We start from the raw sequence: 21720 nt of genomic DNA, 5'->3' as shown, positions 1-21720 counted from the left end.
CTTTTTGTTTGCCTAAAAAGCCCAAACAAAAATTTCCTAAACTATCAGATATGTAAACAATTACCATTTTACCTCCAATATGCCTGAAAAAGGCCCTGGAGAATGTGCTTGACCAAAATGAGGAAGCAAAAGATGGAAAGCAGAGAATCCGGTGCAGGAAAGAAAATAAAGGAACACCCAGGGTGACGATGAGGGGCTGTCTCAGGATGCTAGCTGCATAGCGGGTCTGGAGAACAACGAGTTTAAATTTTAAACAAGAGAAAGGAGAGCTCCGGGGGGATACTTCTATTAAAAATAATAATAACAATAAGACATAAGCTTACTAATGTGTTAGAAGATACTGAAAAGAGGTAACCAGAGTTGGAAGGTTACTATGTGATAGGTACATAGAAAAACTGAGCAAATGAAAACTTTAGCAAATTAAGTTCAACAAAAACTAAAGTTGTTCAAAAAAGAAAGTAAAATCACAGTGTACTAAGTGGCTCAGTTGAGAATAACATGTACATAGCCTTCATAAATAAGGAATATTTATTTTACCATAAAATAGAGCCGGCCGGGGGCGGTGGCTCAAGCCTGTAATCCCAGCACTTTGGGAGGCCGAGACGGGTGGATCACGAGGTCAGGAGATCGAGACCATCCTGGCTAACACGGTGAAACCCCGTCTCTACTAAAAAATACAAAAAAACTAGCCGGGCGAGGTGGCGGGCGCCTGTAGTCCCAGCTACTCGGGAGGCTGAGGCAGGAGAATGGCCTGAACCCGGGAGGCGGAGCTTGCAGTGAGCTGAGATCCGGCCACTGCACTCCAGCAAGGGGGACAGAGTGAGACTCCGTCTCAAAAAAAAAAAAAAAAATAGAGCCTTTTTTTTTTTTTTTCAGTAGAGATAGGGTTTTGCCATGTTGGCCAGGCTGGTCTCGAACTCCTGACCTCAGGTGATCCACCCACCTCTGCCTCCCAAAGAGCTGGGATTACAAGTGTGAAATTACAAGTGTGAGCCATTGTGCCCATGCAATAGAGCTTTTTAGAAAGAAAAAACTTTAGTACAGGTTGGAGAGGTAAACTCAAAAGGGTATAACAGAGATTACATCCTGGAAAATATATTCCTTATCACATGGTCAGAACAATGTATATGCCCAAACTTCCAGATAAGACATTCAAAGACCTGCTCCCTTCTCTCTTCTAGATACACAAACTAGGGAAAGTCATAAGACTACTACCTAACTCCTTAAATATATAAATAGAAACACCTACCATGTCTGAAACATAGGTGTGTTCAATGTGTTTAAAGCTGCCCATGCCTCAGTTTTCTCATCTATAAAATGGAGACACTCACATTAATCCCCTAAAAACTGTTTTTCCCATTCTGGAAGTGAAATTGAAGGAAGTTCTTTTTCCTCACTTAGTGAGGAAGCCTTTACAATAGAGACACTGGTTCATTAAAAAAAATAAATAAATAAGTAAAACATGCAAACTTTGGCCTGCCGTCCTAACAGAGACCCTGTGAGGGAGAAAGTGATTCCTATTCAAAAAGAGTTTGTGTTACACTTTCTCCCCATTCCAGGCTCAGTTCATTGTACAGCAAAGCAGGAGACAGGTGTGTTTTGGGTTGGTTTCTGTCCTCCCACAAAAGATATGTTGAAGTCCTAACTCCTAGAATCTGTGAATGTGACCTTTATTGGAAATAGGCTCTTTACAGCTTTAATCAAATTAAGATGAGGTCTTTAGGGTGGGTCACAGCCCAATATGACTGTGTCCTTGTAAGAAGAGGGAAATCTGGACGCACAGAGAGAGAGGAGGATGGCAGGTGAAGACATCCACAGAGGGAGAAGAATGCAGCAGCCGCAAACCAAGGGACGCTGAGGATTGGCAATCGCCACCAGAGGCTAGGAGAGCCAGGGATGGGTGCTAACCAGGGTCTCAGAGGGAGTGTAGCCCTGCTGACATCCTGATTTCAGATTTCCAGCCTCCAGAACTGTGAGACAGTGAGATTCTGTTGTTTGAAGTCACCCAGTTTGTGGCACTTTGTTACGGCAGCCCCAAGAAACTAAGTCAGTGATGTCTTCCAGATCCTCAACAAAACCAAGTCCTTCTTGTCCATTTCCATCCGCAGTGGTGCAGCTTGGGGACACATCCTTCTGATGCCCAGAGAAAGACACATCAAGCCTTCCCAGAGTCCAGTCCTGACACCTGAAGGGGCCAGTTGGCAGGCACCTCAGTCACTGACCGCAACGAAGGTGGCCAAACATTCCAAAGGTGGGCTATCAGGGACAAAGTAACTCTCTAATCTATTAAAAGCAAAACAAAACAAAACACAGAATTAAAAGCTGTAACACCCACCTATTTCAAATACAATAATTGTACTACTGGTATCTACAAATTAAAGCGCTGAATTATACTCATCTCATCTGTTAGCTTTCTGTTTAGAAAGCTATAAGCTTCACATATCTTATGGGACAATTTGGTACCTAAAAGTTTATTACAAAGTGACATGTTTGGGACGACCAAGGCCTCATAGGAGAAATTGTGCCAGGAATGCCTTTCCAAGATATTGCCTTGCGGTGTTCTTCTAAAGATAAAATATTAAAATGGCAAAAAGCATTACTCTCAATGTGGGCATTGTTGCTTGTTTCTTATCAACATGGTTTTGAAAAATAAAAATAAGGAAAAAAATTTTTTTTTAATCCTCATTAGTTCACCGGTGGAAATTAAATAACAGAGCCAAGAGAAAAGCAATGTATATTCTGACTGCCAGATATGCAAATGGAGTGTGTGAAGAACTGTCCCCATTAGCTGCCTGTCTGCCTGGAGAACCAGGCCTTGCATCTGACATGCCTTACAGGTTAATTGGGGACAGCTGCTTGTTTGAAGAGTCTAGCAGTTATTCTGAGGAACTGGCTAGCCAAATCTATCCTATTTGATTATGAGTAAAAATGCAGAACTTAAGTCTTCTCAAAAGAAACAACAACAACAAAAAATAAATAAAATAAATAAAATAAAATAAAATAAAGCGTATTTTGAAGGTGGGAGGAAAGAAATCTGAATTTTTCCCAACAGTTGATGCTGACATTTAATATTGTCAAGAATACTAAATTGTCTCATTCAGACTGCTTTTTAAGCCTTATATTACAAATAGGTAAGCTAGGCACTTAATATGATGCAGTTTCTGAACCAGCTGGGGAATTCAATGATTCTAAAATATTCTAGGATTATCATTTACTTCCCTGTCCCTGTAGAATTTTCTGATTGAGGAGGCCCAGAAATACAGACATGAAAGGAAGATTTTATTTTTAGTTGTTGCCTTTGGCAAAAGTTCTCTGCCTAAAGGAAGGGAATTTATTCTGAAAAAAAAAAAAAAGGAGTTTTCTTCCCTGCCACATAAAGAAATAAAAATAGCAAAGGCCTCATAAATTACCATTCCACAGTGTCAGGATGTCTAGCTGTGGAGCTGATGGTTAGGTGAGGGCTGTTATAAAGTCACTCTGCAGGCAAGAGTCCCCTGCCTACTTCCTAACACTAAAATGACAACTGGGAACAGGCGAATAGGCCTTTGGGCAAAAACACATATATTTTTTTTTTTTTTCCCATGAACAAGTACAGGTTTTAGAGAAGGCCAGAAATGATTAGATTTCCTCATCATTATCACACACCTCCATTCCAGCCACAAAATTCTCAATGTCAGGAAGTAGTCAAACATCTCTCATACTATTCGTAAAGGATGTCAGAAGTGAATGTGTTCCACATGGGTAAAAGCTTGGGCAACTTTCTCCTCACTCTCCTAAGTCACCTTGCCAGTGAGCCGAGGCTCACGATGGGTCAAGATTAGTGATTTGGCTGCAGCCACCCTATGTCCATAGTTTGATCTTATTGACCTAAAGCAAAAGAAGTTTAAATAGTTCAGCACACCAGAACTCAGAATCCCCATTTTTGCCTTTTCTCAAATCCTGATAGTTGCCTTGCCTTCTAGGCTGAATTCTAATATGTCCCCACTCCAGAGGCCACAGTCCCTACTCCCCAGGACTGTGAAGATGATGATGTATCATGTCCCTGATTGTGTTACTTTACATGAAAAAAAAAAAAAAGTGATTTCAAAATGCAATTAATGGGTAGTAATCAGTTACTTTGAAACAGAGAGATTATTCAAGTGAACTTATTCTAATCACATGAGCCCTTTTAATCCAGCCAGTAGCAGAAGAGAAATCCAGACAGATTCAAAATGTGAGAGGAATCTGATGCAAAGGAGGTTTGCATTTTCCCATTGCTGAGTAGAGGAAACCACAGGGCAGGACCTGAACACAGACTCAAGGAGCTGAGGTTGGTCCCCAGATAACAACCAGCAAGAAAATAGGAACTGCAGTCATACAAGCACAAGACCTGGATCCCACCACCAAGGTGAATAAGCCTGGAGGTACACTCTTCCCCAGAGCTCCCACGAAGAGACCAGCGTAATCAATATTTTAGGCCTTGTGAGATCCTAGGGAGAGGACTCAGCAGACCTTGCATGGACTTCTGACCTCCAGAACTGTGGGTGTTTTTTCAAGCTGCTAAATTTGTAGTAATTTGAATTACTGTGGCCTGTCCAATTTCCCAATTCTTCTGAGGGTCCCTCCTTCCTCTTACCAGATCCTCCTGCCTCTTCACCAAAATTTCCAGCCAAGTAACTGGGTCCCTGTTACCTGCTCAAAAGACTCTCCATGTCTTGAAGGATTAGATTATGGGCCTACCTAGATTCCTGAACTCCCTGGCCTCTGACTTACATACTCTGAGGATAACTAGTCACTGGGCTCCCCTACCTCCTCCTACTATGTGCCCACATCCAATGCCTATTAACCACACACATTCATCAAAAGAGCATGAACTTTAAAATCAGTCAGTATTTTTCATCTCAACTCTACCATTTACTACTTACATGATATTAGGAAACTAATTAAACCTCCAGGGACTCATTTTGTCACATTGTAAAATGGAGATACTACCATCTAGTTTGTAAGATTTTGTGCAGATTAATCCTACTGCGCAAAAAGTATATAGCAACTTATTGTCATTACTATCACTTTTCATATCCATCTACACAACTAAATCATGTGTTCTTCCTGTCAAAATGGACATTCCCCCAGAGCATTCAAGCCAGGCCTTGTCCTACAATTTCTGCTTTGGCGGGTGGCATAGTTCCAAGTCCTCATCACTCCCAGTTGGCGTGGAATGCTACCGTTACTATGGCCCAGAATAGGACCATTCATTCATTCATTCAATAAACGGTATCAGGGCCCTGCCTTCTATAGTACTTCCTAAATACTGTAGAAGACACAAGAATATATTAGTAAGTCAAACAGGTAAAACCTCAGACTTTACATTCTAGTGTGAGCCTTGCATGAAAAGTCATTCCATAAGATGTGTGAATGTATTGCCATTGTGAAGTTATCTCAGGACCTTGAGAGTCATAACCACCATCATTGCCCCAAAAATGTGTGGAAATGTGATCAACATTATTCTTGCATAAAAGAGCAGCAAGAATTGTGTTTCATAGCTGATAGCTAAGACTTAACATTCCTTCTGCCAGAGAAAAGAACAAAGGTAGTAACTTTTATGTGGTAGTGGGTAGTGAAATGCTCGTGTAATGCTTCAGCCAGTTAATGAAAAAAAAAAAATCACTTCATTTCAGAGATTTGGGTAATGAGTCCATAAAGAGAAAGCAAGGCTGTGGCCCAGACTGGGAGTACTGTAGAAGTATGTGAACAACTTGCTGGTTGGATCTCAGACTAGCTGTTTAAAAGAAAAAAAAAATCTACTTCACTTCCCATTGGAAGCAAGCCCTGACCCGCTTTATTCCAAAGAACCACTGAATTTATCTCAACAGCAGTTCATCACAGTGGGTGTCAAGCCTGAACAGCAGAACTGCATGAAAAGCCTGTCTGTATTGGACCCATCCAACACCACGCGTTTTATTAAAGAGAGTCCTTCACTGAGGTGTTGGCCGAACATCATCAATGTTACCGTTTACAGTTTGTGTTGCAAAGAAGTAAATAAAAAGTGAGGCTAAAAGGAAAACAGAGTCCTCATTGAGTTGCCTCCTATTTACCAGTAATCACACCAAGTGTTTTTTGGATTGGCAAAACCGAGCTCTTTATTTTTATACTGGTAACATTTTCCAGTAGGCTCTACCAAAAGGTATCTGAGCACCTTGTGTTGTGAAATTCAGAGAAATGGAAAACATTAAAACAAATAAGCCTTGTCTTCCAGTACAGCCTATTGGAAAAGAAATTCTGCCTTTCCAAGGGCATTAGCCTAAATGAGGCCTCGGTTCTTAGATTCCTTAATCAGTTGCCTTAGAAACCATGAGAATGTGGTGAGTGCCTCCAGTCTGCAAGGTAATACTGTGATAGGTTTAATCACCTGTTACTGTTCAAGCACATACTTGAGTGAAGGTGAAATTGTAATTCATTGTGACTGATGGGCTGCGTTTTGTAGATCCTTTTGATCTCCTGCATCAGAAGGAATGTTAGGTCCTCTAGTATTAGGAATTCTTGTTGGTCAGCCTTTGGTGATTTATCTCAGCTGGAAAGCACTTTTGAAAAAAAAAAAGTGGAATTCAATCCTGTTCAACAAATTATTTATTTAATTCCTACTATGTGCAAGGCACATGGTGAAAAACAGTAGCAAATTATATTCACTCTGATTTCTGAAGAACACCAGAAATTTACAAAATAAAAAATGATACACCATGATGTAAATATTAAAATGGTGAGAGAAAAATGTTCTTCCGATCATTTATTTCATCTTACCAGATAAATACAGACTTTGGATTTTAGGTAAATTTAAAAATTATCTTTTTTAATATTAATTATTTGAGACCTCCAAAACATTATCCAAATATATAAAATTGAAAGTAAAGATTGCAGTGTGGGTTCTAAAATTAGTCCAAATTTCTGCTATGGAAATTAGATTTAACTCTTAACTAACATAGCTAAATGGAAGTTCTGGTAGTTTCCTAAATTCTCTTCTGTGTGTGTGAATCTAGGTCTATTCCAATCCTATAATGGTATCTTCTTCTATCAGGGAATTTAATTCCAAGCTATTAGAAATTTTTGTTTCTTTGCTATTGTTGTTTTCCTTTTTTTCCTCATGTTCTTGCTCAAAGTTGACTCTTTATATATTGCTTTCTTTCCTGCTTCTCCCTCTCTTTTCCTTCTTCCCCTTTTCACTTCTCATCTAAATAACAAATGTTAAACATACAGTTTCACATTTTTCCATACCCATAGACACATGCGGGGTAAAGGGATCATTGTCATTATTTGTTTTACCAAAATGATATTATATGCAAGAATTATATCTTGCTTTTTTTCACTGAACAGTACAGAATATCCATTCAAGTTAGATGATACAGGTCTAACTTATTCTTTTAGTATATTTATAATGCTCTGTGTTACAAATATACCACAGTTTATTCACCCATTCTTCTATTAATGGTTATTCACTTTATTTTTCAGTGTTGTGCTGCTAGAAACAGAGATGAAATAAACACCCTTTATATGCTAGCACTTTTATTTCTATGGTGTAGAATCATAGGAATAGAACTGCTGAATCAAATGATGTGAATATATTTTTTTTTAAATATTGCCAGGTTGTTTCTCAAAAAGTACATTCTTCGAACAATGCATGTGAATATTCTTTTTCACAAATGTCCACCTACAGTTGGTATAAATCTTCCTTTAACATTTTTCAAACTGATGTGTAAAAAGAATGGTTTCGTTTTCCCTTTCATCTGTATTTTCCTAACTAGTAAAAAATTTGAACAGCTTTTTACTTGTTTATTGTTCATCTGGGCTTATTTCTCTATGAATTAACTTTTCAAATTTTTCATTCCTTTTTCTGTGGTATGCTTGTCTTATTGTTATCAATTTGCAAGCTCTCATTGTATATTACAGGTAATAACACTTTGACTGCCATTTGTGTTGCAAATATTTTCTCAACTGTTGGTTTTTACATATCGCCCCCTGAATTTTCTTATTCTATTTTTTACAAGTAGTGATTTAATCTACTACTTGGCCCAGAATTGACAGGGCCAAAGGTAAGGGCTTTATTTTATTTTATTTTTTATTTTATTTTATTTTATTTTATTTATTTTATTTTCAGGTAGAAAGCCAGTTTTTACCAGCATCATTTATGAACAGTCTTTTCCCATTGAATTTTAAAATACGATTTTTTTTTCCTGCCCCTAATCAGTTTGTCAATTTCCATGCCAGTTGCTTCCCCATTTGGTTTATGGTAATTTTATAGAATGGTTTATTATCTATTATGCATAATCCCTCCTCACTATTCTTGTTTTTTAAATTTTATCAGTGATACTGAATATTTATTCTTCAATATGATTTTTTAAATCATCTTGTCCAATTTCCCCCCTGAGTACACTCCAGGTTTTTAATTAGCATTGTGTTGAATTTGTGTATTAATTTTGAGCACATGGATGTTTTTACAATTTTAACTGTTCTCATCTAAAGTATGGCATCTTGATCTATTTGGTTAGGGAGTTTTATCTATTTATATGAAAATGTATGGGTTTTTTCATGTAGGTCCTATATATCTCCTGACGAATTTAATCCTAAGTATTTCATAGCTTTTTTTTTTTTTTAGCAAATAAGTGGTTATTGTCACACACACACACACAAAACTATTGCTTTTTAAATATCTCTTATATCATCAATTCTGAAACACACATTTTTAACATCTTTGAAAATGGGACATATTCTATAATAATGACACCTTAAATCTGACTTGTTTTTTCCTTCTTGGTGGTTCATAAAGTAACAGATATCTTAAAATATATAATATCTTAGGTTCTTTGAAATATTACATGCCCAGTCAACTTACCAAATTTTCTTCTTCTAATTCATAATAGTGGAATTTTTTTTTTTAGGTTTTCTAATACAGAAGTACATTATCTGCAATACGATGTCATTTTATCTCTTTTCCAAATTTATACCAATTATTTTACTTTCTTATTGAAGGTAAATATTGCTGTCTTCTTTTTATATTATGGAATGATTAGCACAAACGATTTTAATTGTTTGCTGTTGGTTTTTGGTAGGTTTTAATCATAGATAAGGAATGTTTTCATTTTTCCTATTTTACATAGTTTTTGTTAGGAATGCCTGAAGATTTTTAACAAATTCCTTCTAAGAATCTTGTCTTTATTGATGAAACATCATTTTTCTCTTGCAACATATAAAATCATGCTAATAATTGTCTTGATTTTCAAACATTCTTGCATTCCTGGAATTAATCCTACTTAGTGACAGTATATTATAGTTTCCATTTTTTGATATAATGCTGGGTTCCATTTCATTATATTTGAATTTGAATTTTTGCCACTATGTTCACAGGAAGTTGGACTGTAGTGTTTTATCAGCACTGCCCTTACTAAGCATTAAGATTATGCTGGCTTTTTATGAGGTTTACTTAGCTTACATGATCTCTAAGGATTTGATCAAACTCAACCACAAAGACATCTGGTCCTATTAATTTCTTTAATGGTTTATTTTTATTAATTTTTCAGTATTTTGTATAGCATTTAGTAAACTAAAGGTGTTCTTTTAGATCAATTTGAGTGAACTACATTTATATAATATTCATTTTCTGTTACCAATTGTGTTACAATTGAGTTTCATGAAGTTTTTCTCATGACTTTTACTATCTTCCATATCTGTTATTGTCATTTTTCTCTTTTTTCTAATCTTTTATTATTTATTTTGCATCTTTTTTGTTTTTCCTTTAACCAGGCTTATGAGAGATTTATCTATTTTATGGTCTTACCAAATAATCAGGTTCCAGGTTTATTTAGTCTTTCTGGATTTTCCATTTATTGTCTTGTTCATGAGTTTTTGATTTTATATTTATTAATACATTCCGATTTATATTATGGGTCCTTCAATTTCTCTTTTTTTTTTTTTTTTTTTTTGAGACAGTCTCATTCTGTCGCCCAGGCTGGAGTACAGTGGCACAATCTTGGCTCACTGCAACCTCTGCCTCCTGGGTTCAAGCAATTCTCCTGTCTCAGCCTCTCGAGTAGCTGGGATTACAGGCGTGTGCCATCATGCCTGGCTAATTTTTGTATATACATTTTTTTTTGTAGAGATGGGGTTTCACCATGTTGGCCAGGCTGGTCTCGATCTCCCGACCTCAGGTGATCCACCTGCCTTGGCCTTCCAGAGAGCTGGGATTACAGGTGTGAGCCACCACGCCCAGCCTTATGGGTCCTTAAATTTCTTAGGATGAGTACAAAGAACCCTTATTTTTACCTATCTCTTAATAATGATGCCACATATAGCTATAAATTGCATCTAAGTATAATGTTTCCTCAGTTTTACTATGTTTCATGAGTTTTGAGTTACATAGCTATTTGAGAACATGGATTGTAAAATCTCCACTTTTGTTTTTAAGATTTTTTGTGTTTGTTTTTGTTTGGCTATGAACATGATCAATTTTTGTGAATATTCCAGAGATATTTAAAAAACAGTAGTATCTATTTGAAGGATGAAAAATTCTGTATTTGGCTAGTAGTCAATTTTATTGATTATAATATTTATTTCTTCTGTGTCATTACTTTTGTTTTTTCTACTTGATCTGATTTTGAATATGTATATTGGAATCTCTTTTTTTTTTTTTTTTTTTTGCTTTATAGTTTTTGCTTTTTTGCTTTACATTTAGTAGATACGCTATTTGGTGACTTCAGATTTAAAAAAGTAACTGAATAAAAATATATTGCCTGGCTTGGGAGAGATCATGAGCAGGGGTGGGGTTCTGATCACCATTTGACTATTATCCAAGGATTATATTAACCCACAGAAAATATTCTACTGAGTACTGCAGAGCAAGTTCAGCAAATATGCCCCACTCTATCTGAGCAATATAAGTAAACAAGAATTTGACTATCTGTCCAATTGTTTTTACAACTGCCTATGCTGAGGAGGGAGTGTGTTTAATGGTTTAGACTGGGGGCTGTTAAGGCGAACCGTATGCTCTTGAGTCAGACTGTAGCTCTTGAAATAGCTTTGTTCAGCTGTTTTCACACCTGGTAAATAGGAGATGACAATAACACAGCCTACTCTATAGCATTGTTGTGATAATTCAGTGATGGGATTCATGTGAAGCTCAGAGCCACACAAGCATCAAACACTAGAAAAAAAATCTATTAATATTATACTACGTTCTTGAGGCTCTCCTAGAACCATATACATAAATACGCTTTGAAAAGAACATGATATTATATATGAATATAAATCAGCAATAGCATTATTAAAGCAGATGAGAGCAATGCAAATGCTCCAGAAATATAATTATAGAGAGTAAAATTATATGAAATAACATGTAAAACAATGCCAAAACTTAAGTGCTAGTAAAATACAGTAAGTTCTTCAAGGACAAGGATCGTGTTCCATTCCTTTGAAATAGATCCACAGTTTTAAGCACAGAGATAGACACACTGCAGATTAAATCAAGCTATTTTTTGATTCTTTGTGAATAGGTACTGTTCTCAAATTCTTGGATTAAATTTTAAAAAATTCTAATTTACTATCTTATGTCTCTTTCTTACAAAAGGGACACCCCTAAAACGTCTTATAAAAATACTTTTAAAAATATCACTGTAGTAGTATCAGTCAAGGTTCACCATTCAGAACCTCAAAAAAAATAAATCAAAAACCATGCAACCTGACAAACTTTGAAAGACTTTAAAACTCTACCTTCATTTTCTCATACAGAGAATAGGTTTAAATTTTTAAAATATTAAGCATCTCAATTTCTTTGGTACTTTGAATCTCTATGAGTCAATAACTTGGTAGCACTATGCAAAGTTGTCTAAGGAGAAAACCAGGTGTTACAACTCCTGCCTTGAATGAGTTTCCATGCAGCTTCGGATTCAAAGCACACACTTAAAAACCTTTCTGAACCAATATATAAAGAGTACAACCTAATATTATGAAACTTGATTACCTGAGCACTGAGGGGAAGAAAACTGAAGAAGCTAGTAATGTGAGATAAAATTCACCATTGGTCATCTGAACTCTCCATCACCAGTAGTTCTCCAATGTTAGAATGCTAAAAATCACCAGACTCATTTGTTAAAATGCAGATTTCAAGTTCTAGTTCCAGAGATTCTCATTCAATAGGCCCACAATACCATCCAGGAATCAGGATTTTAATTAAATTCATAATCAGAAGAATGACATAATGTATCTTTTTCTTCCCCTACAAAAGTGAAACACAAAATAATGCTTGACATGCAAAGACGCGACATGCTCTTACTTCATGGTTATCTGCTTACCAGGAAAGAGGAAGTGAGACAATCTATGAGGACTCTTTTAGCTCTAGGAGACATATGTTTGTAAAAAGTCAAGCCATGTGAATAACGCAAACAAATTTAAAATGTACTAAACATCTCTACTATCTGGATTTTCCACCTTTTTTTTTCATAGATAAGTCTTCATGTATAGTAGACTATAGTATAATAACATAATATTCCTAATACCATTAAATATTGTCATCATCACAAATAAATTAAAAATCTACTAGCCAACTAGAAAATATTTACCAACCATATCACATTAAAGGACGATACAGACCAGGTGCGGTGGCTCAAGCCTATAATCCCAGTACTTTGGGAGGCCGAGGTGGGCAGATCACCTGAGATCAGGAGTTCGAGACCAGCCTGGCCAACATGGTGAAACCCCGTCTCTACTAAAAATACAAAAATTAGCCAGGCTTGGTGGCAGGCACCTGTAATCACAGCTTCCCGGGAGGCTGAGGCAGGAGAATCGCTTGGGCCTAGGAGGCGGAGGTTGCAGTGAGGCAAGATCACTCCACTGCACTCCAGCCTGGGCAACAGAGTGAGACTCTGACAAAAGAAAAAAAAAAAATTGCCGGGCGCGGTGGCTCAAGCCTGTAATCCCAGCACTTTGGGAGGCCGAGGTGGGTGGATCACGAGGTCAGGAGATCGAGACTATCCTGGCTAACATGGTGAAACCCCGTCTCTACTAAAAATACAAAAAACTAGCCGGGCGTGGTGGCGGGCGCCTGTAGTCTCAGCTACTTGGGAGGCTGAGGCGGGAGAATGGCGTGAACCCGGGAGGCGGAGCTTGCAGTGAGCCGAGATCACGCCACTGCACTCCAGCCTGGGAGACACAGCGAGACTCCGTCTCAAAAAAAAAAAAAAAAAAAAAAAAATTATATAATTCATACATAGAAAACACATATAAATCAATACCTAAAAGCTTTAACCATCTAATAGGAAAAGATGGAAAAAGACTATAAGACAATTTACAGTATAAGACATATAATTGACTCAAGGAAACTCTTCAACTTCACTAATGTTTAAAGAAAAGAAAGCTATGAACAACAAGAATTTCAATTAGCAAAGACTATTTTCAATGACAGTAACTATTAAAAATAGTATTATGAAAAATGGACATTCTCATTCAGTCCTGTTATTGATTTTTTTTAATTTTCTGAAAAATAATTCGTAATACATATTAAGAACCTTCAAAAATTCAGATTGTTGCAGTAATTCTTGTTTAGAAGAAAATGCCAAGGAAATAGTAAGAAATTCAGATAAGAATCATTTCTAGAAATGTCCATTATAGCATTATTATAAGAGAAGTAAGTTAAAAACCATCTACATATAAAAATGAGAAGGTGATTGCATGATTATGGTCTACTCGTATTATAGAAATAGTATATAATCATTAAAACTGTTTTGAAGAAAAATAACATAGGAAAATGTTCAGTATAAAACGTTAAGTGGAAAAAGGAGGATTAAAATTACATATTTGGAAAACATCCCAAATATTTGTTGTTTTTGTGTATGTATAACTAGAAAAAATATGCTGAAATATTGCATGCTGTTTCTAAATAATGAAATTATTGGTAATTTCAGTTTTTCTCCATATATATATATATATATATATATATATATATTTTTTTTTTTTTTTTGGATACGGAGTCTGACTCTGTCACCCAGGTTGGAGTGCAGTGGTGCAATCTCGACTGGCTGCAACCTTGCCACTGGGGTTCAAGCAATTCTCCTGCCTCAGCCTCCCAAGTAGCTGGGATTACAGGCACCCGCCACCATATCCGGCTAATTTTTGTAGTTTTTAGTAGAGACGGGGTTTCACCATCTTGGTCAGGCCAGTCTTCACCTCCTGACCTCGTGATCCACCCAACTTGGCCTCCCAAACTGCTGGGATTACAGGCATGAGCAACCACCCCAGCCTTCTCCTTATAATTTTGTATGCTCCCTAAATATTCTAAGAGCTTATTTTTTAAGCTATTCTTTTGAGAGCTTAAAAAAGTTAATACCATAGCATGTCAAAGATTAATAGGGTAGAATCTGTTCCCAAAAATCAATTAAACACATCATTTCCAAGCAAAGGCAATTGAAAAGCAATTTTTCACAAGTATATGTAATCGGAACAAGGGCTAAATCAAGTCAAGGCACTATATCATTAGGAGTAATATAATCAGTTATGAATACTGCCATAACTTTAAATTAAAAGCCATATGCTTTTAATAATTATGTATTTGGGAAAACTTCAAGCAACAACTCTTTAAAGCTAATTTGTTTCTCTTAACAACTGAGGAAGAATTGATAGCTGAGAAAGTTGGAGGCCACCCAAGGAGAGAAATCAATGCCAACGAGGAAATCAAATTACTTGATTCACAAAATTGTTTTTTATTAAGCTTTTCCTATAGTCCAGATTGTCACTTGAAGGCTGGGAGAGCAACCACCTCCATAGTACTTAAAAGCCTAGTTGAAAGTAAAAAACCTGAAAGAGACTTCAAATCCGCAGGCAAGGAAGATTTGGAAAGACTTCACTGGTTTCTAAACCCAGTTACTACCCAGAAGCACCTACAGAGCTTGCTAACCCTAGATTCCTGACCCCATTCCTAGCGATTCAGAAGGTGGAAGGAAGGTTCAGGAATGTGATTTTAAAGATATATCCCTGGTAATTCTAATGAAGTTCAAGTCCTGAGACCAGCATCCGAGAACTGCTAATATAGAATCAACAAGGAATTTAGGCCCAAAGAAGTAAAGATCAATTACATAATTTAGTTAGTAACAAAGCAAGAAATGCATTTGGATACCTTGACTAGAAAACAATGCTTTTTCAATTACATTTTATATTCCTAAATCACTCTCCCAACAACAGAATAATAATAATGTAGGTTAGGTATAGGTATAGGACCAGGCAGCCTCAGTACCTGAGTTTCAATCTTACAAAGAAAACTGGGAGGACCCACTTAAACCACAAAAGGAATTTGTGTGGCTCTTACAAAAATCCTAAATTTCAGAACATTTTCTATAGTAGCTTAGATAACTCAAAACCGAGTTTGAATACTAAGTAGCAGATATAGTGAGACTTTTTACTAGTTTACACTTTTTCGTTTTTCTTTTTGAAGATCACTCACCAAAAATCAGTGCATATTTGTTGTGTGATATTACAGGTACAAAATAAGCAAATGTTGATTCCTTAGCTCTTTTATCCTTGGATGTTTTCACTAGTTGAGATTTTGAAATGGGGAATTATTAAAAGAAGTCATACAATTATGTCGTATGAACTTTCACATCTGCAAGTAAAGGGATATTCTCTTTTTACTAGGCACCTACTATGCACCAAGTACACTTAGTTAATCTGCACAAACCTTGTTAAGCAATCATTATTGGTCCTCATTTTATTAGATCAAGAAATAAAAGGAATAAAAACTGGAGTAAATATTTTATTCAAGGCCACAAAACCAGAAAGTGGCCAAGTGGGAATCTGAATTCAGAACTGACAGTAATCTCAAGCTCTTTCTGCTTCCCCCTAACTCTCCCTTCCCCTTCATAACCAAAAATGTCTTTGTCAATAGAGGATATTTGAATAAAAGAGACAAATGTAAATGTTACTCTATATGCTAAACCTTTTCTGTACTTTACCAATAACTGTAATTCTTGATGCATTATGTTCTTCCCCAAGAGAAATAAAAAAGTACACTCTGCTTATTCTTTTTAAGTTATTATTATATAACTTTATAGGAAGACATTACAGATCTAAAATCATCTCCTTAGTATTTTAGTCCTTGAGTGACAACCTAAATTGTGCACTTGTTCTTTTTAAATGGCCATTGATTGCACGGTTGAAAAGGCTTTGTTATATCAGAGTGGTCTAAATTTTTGAAATTTCCCTGTGGGTCACTGTATTCTCTCAAGTGACACAACCTTTTCTAGAGAATTATGCTGAAATTGCAATGGAAGTTACAACAAGAATTTTACCAGTTGCCAGTTTATTTTTGGATCCAAGAGCTACCTAGGAAATTGTCCTCTTGAAAATTAATCTAGTTTGAAACGGAAGAAGGCCAGTGGCATGCTGGCTGTAACCAAGAGGGTATGAAATGGGGACAGTGCCAATATGTGTTGTCTTATCAGACTACTGCCTCTTCCCAATCTAAAACAGTAGCATGTTCTAATTAAAATGTGGGAGAAGAGTAGAGGAACAACTGTATCATCAAGGAGACAATTTCTAACACATAGGACTATTATTTATAATTATTAGCTTCATTATCCTCATCACCGTTCGTAAAATATCTGAGTTCTAGAGAGGAGTTCTAAAGCGGGTTTCTTTGCAAGAGCAAGAGTCACTTCACATTAACACCAGATTCCACAGATTTTGAATTGGTTCCCAATGGGCTATTTTTACTGGAACTAAAGACAATAAGCTGCCTGCGTGTGGTGTGAGATATCTATAGATATGCATCCCCTGGGCCCTCTCAAATTTTTCTCATTAGTCCTGACTAGATCTTTTGAAACAGAAAGAGGGGTGCTGTCTTCAGTCATCAGATTAAAAAAACAAAAAGAAATAAAAAAGATGGTGAGTTTAACTGTCCACTGACATAATATACTACCCCATCCAGAGGGATTCAGGTCTTGACATAGAAATACAATGAGAATTTACCCCAAATCTAAGTATGCAGAAAATAGAGTGTGGGGATGGGGAGGAATAGGAGGAGAAAATCCAGGAGATGTCATCTATTCTCCCCCCCCGTACCCTTGACTTTCCCATTCCACTTTCCCAAAGAGGGAATGAGGGAATTCTAATGAACCAAAGCTCAATGGAGGATCCATGGAGAAAGAGGTTATCTTTCCTAGTTTAATATAGTGTTAAATTAACCAAACAGGCTGCCTTTTGGGTAAACTAGCATACATCCTCCAATTTCCATTCAGATGTAATGAAATCTTTCAACATAACTCGAGTGGTCTTAATTTCCCATTTCCAGTTATTTTCTCTCCATATTTCCATTCTTAAGAATGCATCTATTTCCATTGCTTAAGTTCTCATGTCTACCAATCCAAACTTTGTAACTCTAACACTAATTTTTCAGTCAGGTTTGTTCCATATTTCCAGGATGTTTCCACCAGAACATCCTGTTTCAATTCTATAGGGGCCAAAATTCAAACTAAGGCACATTCCCACCTGAATAAACCTTTCTTGCTTTAAGTTCAGCTTCATTGCTTTCCATTACATTTCCAAATCACTCAAGCTTAAACCTTAGACCTATCTTCGAGTCTTTTCTTTACTCCTCCCCTAATAATCAGTACCATCTTTTCTTGTTATGATCGCTAGTGTTCATTTCTACACTGCCATTCCCTCAAATTTAGAGTTTTATTCTTGTACAGACTTGCAGTTTCCAACAAATTTTCAGCCTCTCTCTGTCTGTCACAATTAATTCTCTGACACTAAAGCTAAGTAAGTCTTTACAGAACCTCAACACACCATTTGCTTGAACATGTATGCTTTTTCACTGTAGCCTTTCTAATCAAGCCCAAACTTTTCAGCCCAGCATCTGAGATGGTCCATTCATTATCTGACCCTACCTTGCCTATCCAACCAGATAACACTCATTAGAACATAATTCCTGAACCCATATCTTTTGCTTTAGTCAAAGAATTCCCCCTAACGCCACCTTCTTTCCCCAAAGTACACCAAGTATTCAGAATGTCTGACTTTCCATTATCTAGATGCTACACAGCTTTCTGGACTCAATTTCAATTTCAACTTTGCAGTGAAGCATTTCCTGGTAACTTCAGAATTCTTATCCACTTTTCTAAATGTCCACAACATAAGTCATGTGAATCTAATTATACGCTATCACTTTTAAATAATTTTTTCCCACTGCTTTGTGTTATAAAGTTGCCTCCTCCTGCATTGCAAGTAGTTGGAGGATCTTGATAATGAGAAGTGGTTTTATTTGTTTCTTTAGCCAGAGAACAGTTATAAAACTATACACTATGTTTGGTGTTGAGTCTTAATTGTCACTATTTAAAATCTCTTTTTATAACTTTAAAGGTCTTAAATGTGTAACTGCATTTCTAAGAGGGAAATTTCAATGCCCCTGTGTAAGGCCTGAGGTCATTTAGTTGAAGACAAGTTGAAACAGAGTCACAAATTCTCCCTTAAGAATGTCAGTTTTGTTCAGTTCTTTGCATACTTTCCCTGTGCTGAGTTCCCCACCAGCAGACCCTGAGACAAGGATTTATATGCAGGTGATAGGAAGAAAGTGCTGCAAAGACACTTGTAGAGAGGAGGGCCAATGGGACAGTGAAGAGGAAATCAAACAAGGGTGCAATTTGAGGCAAAGTTCCAGCCTCAGCCAAATCCCAGAAGAGCTCTGGAGGTGAATTCTTCATGCACCAGTCATTAACTACAGACCGATCTAGTGGGACATCAGTTCCCGAGTACTTCCATCCCCTATGCACTGCAAAACTCTTCCAGGAGCCCAAGGACAGACAGACTTACAGCAAACACACTGAGGCTGGAGGATGAGCCCAGAAACAGCGCATAGACTCCAAGGGAATCTGGGTGGAGTGCAGTGTCTTTATCAGGATCTTCCTGGTTCTGTAACAGAAATAACATGAAGGGCTCTTTTATTTCAAATGCCTGTATGTACATAGAAAAAAATGTTAAAGGATACAAATCTAATTATTAATAGTCGGCTGTGAGATTCGTGAAGGGAGACTTTCAAAACATTTGACTTTCCACATTTCTACATTATTAGACTTTTATAACAAGCATTACTGTTGTAAGAAAAAAACCTGAACAGATTTTTCCACCAAAAACTTAATGATGTATTGTTTTATTTATTATGACATGTTTTGTTGTTTGTGTTGCAAATAACTCTCGGAAAGTAACACCATCTGAATAAAAATTGATTTATCTAGGCTGTTAAAATGCTCGAGTCCATTCATTAACAAACTGCATTCTCACCAAGCATAAATGATTACCATGGTAAGCCCAGAAAGAAATAAACCTTGTTAAGACTTCCATAAGAAGTGTTATTTAACTGGTTTTGTAGTCTGTGGCCACTAGAATTTTGGCTCTCATTCTAAAATATGGTCCACTAATCATATATAGCCTAATCTATATTGCAGCAATAATTTTAAGTTATCTTTAGAAGTGTAACTTAAAAGTACTTTGGAAATACAGATGAAAGGTAGAGTCACATTTGGTTATAAGGAATGTCTTGACCACTTTGAATATAATTGGGTAATAGCAATTGGTCAGACCTGTGCATTGAAAAGACTAATCTGATAGCTACATGTAATATAAATTGGAAGGGCAAAAGAATGGTAGAAGTCAGAACTCTGCCAGAATAAATCAGCTAAAAGGCAGTGAAGATGATAAATAATGAGAAAGAATCAAGCACCTGTCCTACCTTTCATATAGAAGCTGTACTACTGATAATGAAATAGTGGATGAGGACAATGATGATTTAAAAACATTAGAGGACATATGATGGTGATAGTGGAGATAAGAATGAGCAGAAACTACTTAGGGGCTGAGGAGACAGCACAAAGATGACCGAGATAGTTCTTGTTTCAGGGATATAACGTTGAATTTTTAAGAAAATACTGATTTTAAAAAATATATACAATTTTACATTTTATATTTGTTAAGTATACCTCAATAAATCTGGGAGAAAAATAAAAGCGTCCCAGTTGATTCTAATGCGGAAAAAAAAAAAAAAGAAGAACTAGGGCTGCGTGCACGGCATGATGGCGGTGGAGTACGTGCCTGAGGAGAAGGGACGCCGGCCGGTCAGGCCTCGGCGCGGCCCACGTGCTTGGCTAACACGCTCGCTCCCGCCTCCCGCCACACGCCAGCCACCGCGGAGGCCTCGTCCACCAGAGGCCCAGTGCGTCTCATGGAGTTGGAGCTGTACTTCCTCATCGCGCGGTACCTCTCGGCGGGTCTGTGTTGGAGAGCGGCCCAGGTACTCGTGCATGAGTTGGAGCAGTACCAATTGTTGCCGAAGAGGTTGGACTGGGAGGGCAATGCGCACAACACGAGCTACGAGGAACTGGTCTCGTCCAATAAGCATGTGGCTCCCGATCATCTGTTGTATTGCCGGCGCATTGGTGCTATGTTGGATAAAGAAATTCCACCCAGTATTTCAAGAGTCACTTCCTTACTTACCGCAGGAAGGCAGTCTTTGCTACGTACAGCGAAAGGTACCTTAATTTGAGGAAGTGCTCTGCTTCATATCAATAGCTTAATAATTATTATAATTGTGAAGTAATGTAAGCATTGTGGAAGAAAGGTGATAACGTAACTATAAATCATGCTGTGGACTATAAAATTCTCTGCATTTAGCATAGAACATTGAATTTTATTACCTAAGTGTTTAAAATGGGTCCTTATGCATTAAAAAGTTGATAAAGATATAGATGCTAAGCTAAAAAGCTTGAATTTATTCTGAGATGTGTTTGAGGTTTTATCAACGTGAGTTCCTAATTTTCCATTTTGTAGCTCACACATAATTTCATTGATGTAATTGTATGTGTCTAATAAACTCTTTAAATGCTAGAATTTCATTTGATATTTAGATTCTGAAAGCCCTTTGTTACAAAGGGAAGTGATTTTCTAAATTTGGTAGCAGCTTGAAAACAAGCATCAAAAAATGTAAAATTGCATGGTTCTTTTTTTTCCTAATTTCATTTTTTGCAAAGTTATGTGCTAGCAAAATGTTTGGAATTGCTATTCTTTTTCTGTTAGCTTGGTGATATATGACTTGGACTAAGTGTTTGTATGTGATATAATCTTTGTGTACATGTGACTAAACTGCTAATAGCCAAATACTGTTGGTTTTTCTGATCCTCAGCATACATCAAGTTCATTCCATGATTTTGTTTTTATTATTATGAGCTATTGCTGATGCAACGCTGTCTCTTAGATGCACCACCAGTATTAAGGTTAACTGGGAAAGAACAATCCTCCCTCTTGGTTCTGTGCCAGACTGGTTTGTTAGCTTTAGTTGTTTCTTAGTGCCCTAGTCATGCCACACTGTGGCACTAATCAGGAAACTGTTTATATTATTCCTCTTCTGTGTCCCTATTCACTTTGTAATTATTCTATTTTAGCTGGTTATATGGTAGTTATTTAGTGGCCTGTTTTCCTTTGTTTTCTTTGCTCGTGTCAAGTTCCATGTCTTTGTTTTGTGATGAGCCGTGATTTAGAGGTGGCAGACCTTAGAAGACACTTCAGCAAGCTGCTCCAGGGTAAAGGCCATATTTTCTATTTGTTTTGTACTAGTACCACAAGAGGATGCCTTGTAACCGCTCTTTGGTCATGATTGTGGTAATGAATCCATCCATGTAAAATGCAATATGCCTGTTAGTTTGGGGCACCCGAGGCTCAATA

At 36.9% G+C, this 21720-nt stretch overlaps 1 protein-coding gene across 1 annotated transcript; it reads left to right on the top strand.

Annotated features, from left to right (window-relative positions):
* Window positions 1-12285: 12285 nt before the first annotated feature.
* Window positions 12286-20545, top strand: LOC102142083 (bromodomain and WD repeat-containing protein 1-like). The gene is made up of 3 exons (XM_065525223.1): window positions 12286-12370; window positions 15446-15490; window positions 20100-20545. Exons 1-3 carry the CDS (start codon window positions 12286-12288, stop codon window positions 20543-20545), a joined length of 576 nt encoding a protein of 191 aa, XP_065381295.1.
* The last annotated feature ends 1175 nt before the right edge of the window (window positions 20546-21720 follow it).

The sequence above is a fragment of the Macaca fascicularis genome, chromosome 11, assembly GCF_037993035.2.
Source record: "Macaca fascicularis isolate 582-1 chromosome 11, T2T-MFA8v1.1".
Lineage (NCBI taxonomy): Eukaryota > Metazoa > Chordata > Mammalia > Primates > Cercopithecidae > Macaca > Macaca fascicularis.
This window is presented reverse-complemented; position numbering and strand designations above follow the sequence as displayed.